The sequence below is a fragment of the Montipora capricornis genome, chromosome 3 (genome assembly GCF_036669925.1).
Source record: "Montipora capricornis isolate CH-2021 chromosome 3, ASM3666992v2, whole genome shotgun sequence".
In the NCBI taxonomy this organism is placed as follows: domain Eukaryota; kingdom Metazoa; phylum Cnidaria; class Anthozoa; order Scleractinia; family Acroporidae; genus Montipora; species Montipora capricornis.
In genome coordinates, this window is record NC_090885.1 from 42,458,704 (window position 1) to 42,463,703 (window position 5,000).

Below are 5,000 nucleotides of genomic sequence, written 5' to 3' on the forward strand. Positions count from 1 at the left end.
ACCCTTCCTCGTTAGCGAACCCTTTGTAGCATTTGTTTCATAACAAATTTTGATTTTGCTGAAGGTGATGCAGTGCGTTTCGAAGAGATGCCACTTTAGAGTCAAGATCAAAAACCTTATTATTTAACAGCAATAGAATCGTCAAAAGAAGCCGACGGTTTGCCCCTTATTTCATATCCCCGTTTCGTGGATCACAGATCAAAGAAAATCCAAAGCAGATGTTTAAGTCTAACATGGGATCCCTTTTTCGGAAGCCATGCACAGGCCAGAAATTGCAATTGGTTAGAGGATCAGTTAGCAAGTCTGATGTAGGATTGGCTTGTTTCCATTTAAAGTAGCGTAGCCATTTAATGCTTTGGCTAATAGGCTCACTGGGCTTAAGCTTGTACAGCAGAAAAATTAATCAAAGAGGGTTCTCATTGATACTCAATATGACAACACAAGTTTAACACGTTTTGATTTTATTTCACTCGAGCAATATTATCCTTAAAGGAAGATACTGAGTATCTTAGGTTCCCGAAGTGATGTGCACGTGATGATATTACCACGGCGTTACATTCACGAAGACGAACGCCCTGGTCTCTTTCATGGATACTGGCGCTTCACTGTATCAATCCAATCCAAAAATTCCTTCACTTTGGTGTATACACCTGGACGTCTTGGTCTACCGCATCCCGAGCCATAACTTACCGCTCCTACCAGATAGTACTTTCCATTTTTTTCACATGCTAAAGGTCCACCGCTATCTCCTTGGCACGCGTCAATTCTGCCAGCTTCATACCCAGCGCACAACATACGAGATGTTGGCCGGTAACCATATTGTTTACACCTGTCGTTGCTTATTATGGGAACGGTTGCCTTCATCAGGTAATCGGAGGGGCGAGGAGCACCCTCTCTCGTTTTTCCAAAGCCAGTTACTTTACATTGATTGCCAGGACTGAAGTCGATATTTCCTGTGGGTAGACTAATTTTTTTCACGTAGTCGTTGAAGGAGACGTCTTCATTTAGCTTCAATAGTGCGATGTCATAATCCTTGGTTGTGTTGTCATACCTGCTGTGGGTGAAAGACTGAAAAAGAAAGCCATTCAAATTTCATGATTAAAAATTCTCCAAGGCATGCGAAACGCTACAGATACTTTTGCGTCCAACAACAAATACTTGATAGTCATTTTCATTAAATAACCGTTTTTACACTGTCATAAATAATAATAATAATAATAATAATAATAATAATAATAATAATAATAATAATGATGATGATGATGATGATGATGATGATGATAATAATAATAATAACAGTAACAATAACAATAATACACTTATGGTCAGTGAAGAAGATCGATGTGATTACAGTTGTAGGAACATTAGGAGTTGTCAGCCAGCGGATCGGAAACTACATAAACTAGACGCTCCGTGAGCGTACAGTGGGTTGACTAAGGTACGTGTAGCGCTCCAGGCAATTTTTTCAAGTCGGGGGTCATTAAGACCATTTAAGGGGTCCCCCAGAAGTCATACCAGCAGAGTTCCTTTGGATCACACGTTCATACGACGAAACAGATCCTTTTCTGAGGTTAAAAACCTGGCTACCGGTCTATTAATTAATCATTTGTCAGAAAGAAATTCCTGTCATCTTTAGAAAAAATAGACACGCATTGCTTACGTGTGGTAGTGAAGTAACACAGCAATTTATTCCATATTGTCAACTGAGCTGCGTGTTGTCTTCCAGGAGATTCAGGTTGTTTTTGTGTAACAAGCTCTAACAAAGCACGATATTGTTTTGGAATTGTTTATCATTGTAATGCCATGGTAATGCCCTCTGAGAAGACATGTGGTTACATGCAAAGTACTGAACCCAGAAAGATTGAAGAAAATAAAAGGGAATCGAGAAACATTGGCTTCTGGGCTGACATGTTGATCATTTTCAAGTTGCCTAACAAGTGTTAGCGTGCACTCTGAGCATCTGACAGATTTGTAATACAAAAGTTTACTAAACTTAACTCTTCCTGTCCGGCGGGGTTAGTATCTGGATGGGTAACCTTAAAAAATATACTTCTTCGTATAACAGAAGCATTGGACCGAAAATTCTATTATAACGCTAAGAAATGCGAACTAAGCAAGGTACAGATTTTGTTAGCTTGCTTTATGCAAAACAAATATTGATGCAAAAGTAAATAAATATTGATACACAGATTTTGTTAGCTTGCTCTATGCAAAACAAATATTGATGCAAAAGTAAATAAATATTGATACATAGTTTTTAGGAAGAGCACAAAGAAGTTTCCAGAACGGTGGATCGAGAATATAATATTTTGCCATCAGCAATTAAATTTACGACATGAAAACAACATTAATTTTGAGCCGCCAATATAAAAAGTTACGATCAGCGACAAACATTTTGGGAGATTTTTGCTAGGTTCAATTTTGTTATTTTACTTTTGGCTGCACAAATAAATCGCAAAATCGAAAGTGACATCGAATTCAGCGGGCGCTGTGATCAAGTTAACGCGGTGAGTTTACTCGTGAAACAGTGAAGCATCTGAGAAGAGACGCTAACCTCATTTTGACACGAAAATGCTTTACTATTGCCATAAAAACTATCCAGTGAAGCTCGCATATTGCACAACATAATGAATTCATAAAGGCCATCTTTTCCAGCGAAATATTTTTTTAAACAAAATAATTATTAAAGGTGTTCGATTCGTTCTCTGTCTTTGTTGGACCCATAAGTTACCAGAGAATTTTCCATTTGGTTTCAGTGTTCTACATAACAGCCCACTTGGTAAAATATTAGAAAAACAGCTGACTTTGATTTCGGCTCGACAGGCGATAGATTGTTGTTGCTCGTCGCTTTTAAGATTCCAGGTATTTGTTTTTCACCAGGTATTTGTTTTTCACCTAGTTTATCCAACTGACTTTCCATTATTGAGTTCCATAAGGGTACATTTTGTTTAAAGAGCCACTATAACGCCATTCGCGTTACATGACTTTCGACGCCCTTGCAGGTTAAGTTAATCATTCTACTGTGTCCACCAGAGAAATCTACGCATTTCCACTATCCTCCCGATCCTAAGAAAATACGCGCAGAAGGTTCTATGCACAAAGCCACCATTTATCAGGGGAGTGACAGGCCAGACTTTCACCGACACGGAAAATAAAAAAAACGACCAAATGCTACGCAGATTCCGACAGGGTTTAGCAACCCAACAACACTACTCGAAACTTCTCGAATACTCAGGAAGGTGCTTGAAAATTGACGGTGTCATCTTAAATCGTAGGCTGCGAACAGCTGACCTCTTCGTTCCACCACTAGCTATAAATCAGGAGCCCATGACTAGGTGCGAACAATTCCCATACTGATATAAGCCTCATTTTTACAGACCAATCTATTTTTAAACTAACTTTTCCCTCGGGGGAAAAAAGCTGGACGAAGTTGGAGGTGGATGAGTTGGATAGGAAGACCAAAAAGATGTTAACATCCAACGAAGAATGTTCAACCACTACCTTGAAAGTAGTGAGGGGAACCTGCTGAAGCATGATACAATTGAAATGGGGATATTGAGTGGCTAGGTAGAAAGTAAAGGGGACTTCAAGAAAAGGAAGACGGATGAGGTAAAGAAGGCGATCCGGGAGATGACGCTGCAAGGCAAGTTTTACAAAGAAACTGAGGAAATGAAGACCGAGGTGTCTTGGAACTGGTTGCCCAAAAGGTGACCTGAAGATGGAGACGGAGAGTCTGCTGATATTAGCCCAAGACCAGGCTGTGAACAAAGATGCGATGAAGAGATGTGTTTAGAAGACGGCGTAAGGAGAATACACACTACACTGGTCATTATGCAAAAACGTATGGGTATGAGGGCAGTAATCACTGGTACCAACATCCCCCAGAGAGGGCACTAGATGATGCAGACAAGTCAGGCTTCATGACGGACAGGGAGATTGAGCTTGGAAGACCTAACATCGTAGTATTACAGAAAGACCCACGCGAGTGTCAGTTGACCAATGTTGCAATTCCCGGCTGACCAAAACATCGCGATGAAGAAAGTAGAAAAAGATCTCTTGCCTTCTTCCAAAGTGAAAGTCAGCCAAATCGTAATCGGAGCTAGCATTGGGCTCAATTCCATTGAAGCTAAAAAGCCAAATGTGCAAACTCAACATTGACAGCAACATCAGTGTCCTCCAGAAATCTGCCTTGCTAGGAACAGCGCACATTTTGAAAAAAAGTACTTGTTGCCTGAGGTCCTTTTTGTGACTTAATAGTTAGAAAAAACACAAGAACTCCAGTACCTTCAGTGCTACGGTGTGAATCCAAGATGGTCACGATGATGACGACGAAGACGACGATGATGATGATGATGATGTTGATAATAATCAATATGGATTTAAGAGATCAGAGCAATGGTGGCGGCAGGAGGTGGAAACAGTTTTGGAAAAAGCTAGTACTAGAATTTCTGGATTTCTAATCTGCTAGACAAAGAGGAATGGATGCACCTTCTACCTAGTACAGTAATAATAACCTGAAATGTGAAAAACAACAATAATAATAATAATAATAATAATAATAATAATAATAATAATAATAAATGGGTACTGGTGTAGAACAGCTCGGTGCCTTAGCTTACCACGGGAATATGGACGCTCCCGCCCACCAGAGCCTTGGGTGGCACCTTTACCTCATTTGATGAGAGAATGTCAAATATTGAATTTCACACTAACGACGTCAACGCGACTGGAGCTTGTAGTGAAGGCGTTGCGTTCGGCAGGTGTCCTGTGGATCAGCATTGCAGGCCCGGTCGTCATCCTGCTACTGTTGAACAACGATAGAAGAGAGATGGACAAAGGAGGATTACAAACAGTTGTTTGAATGTTACATCAGGAGTGAACCAGGGAGGCGAGGGTACAGAAAAAGGTTTGCTAGACCTGTGAAAATCCCATGACATCAACAACGAACTAACAGAAGTCACCGAGCAGAGATTGGCGGATCAAGCACGCCAGATTAAGAA

General features: G+C 40.4%; 1 protein-coding gene across 1 annotated transcript in view; it reads right to left on the minus strand.

Moving 5' to 3' along the window:
* Nucleotides 1–585: 585 nt before the first annotated feature.
* The window catches only part of LOC138040304 (trypsin-1-like), a 35,830-nt gene continuing 31,415 nt past the window's right edge, over nucleotides 586–5,000 (minus strand). Inside the window, exon 4 of the mRNA XM_068886056.1 lies at nucleotides 586–1,068. Within this exon, the coding sequence (XP_068742157.1) occupies nucleotides 586–1,068 (483 nt within the window). The remainder of the gene's footprint in view (nucleotides 1,069–5,000) is intronic.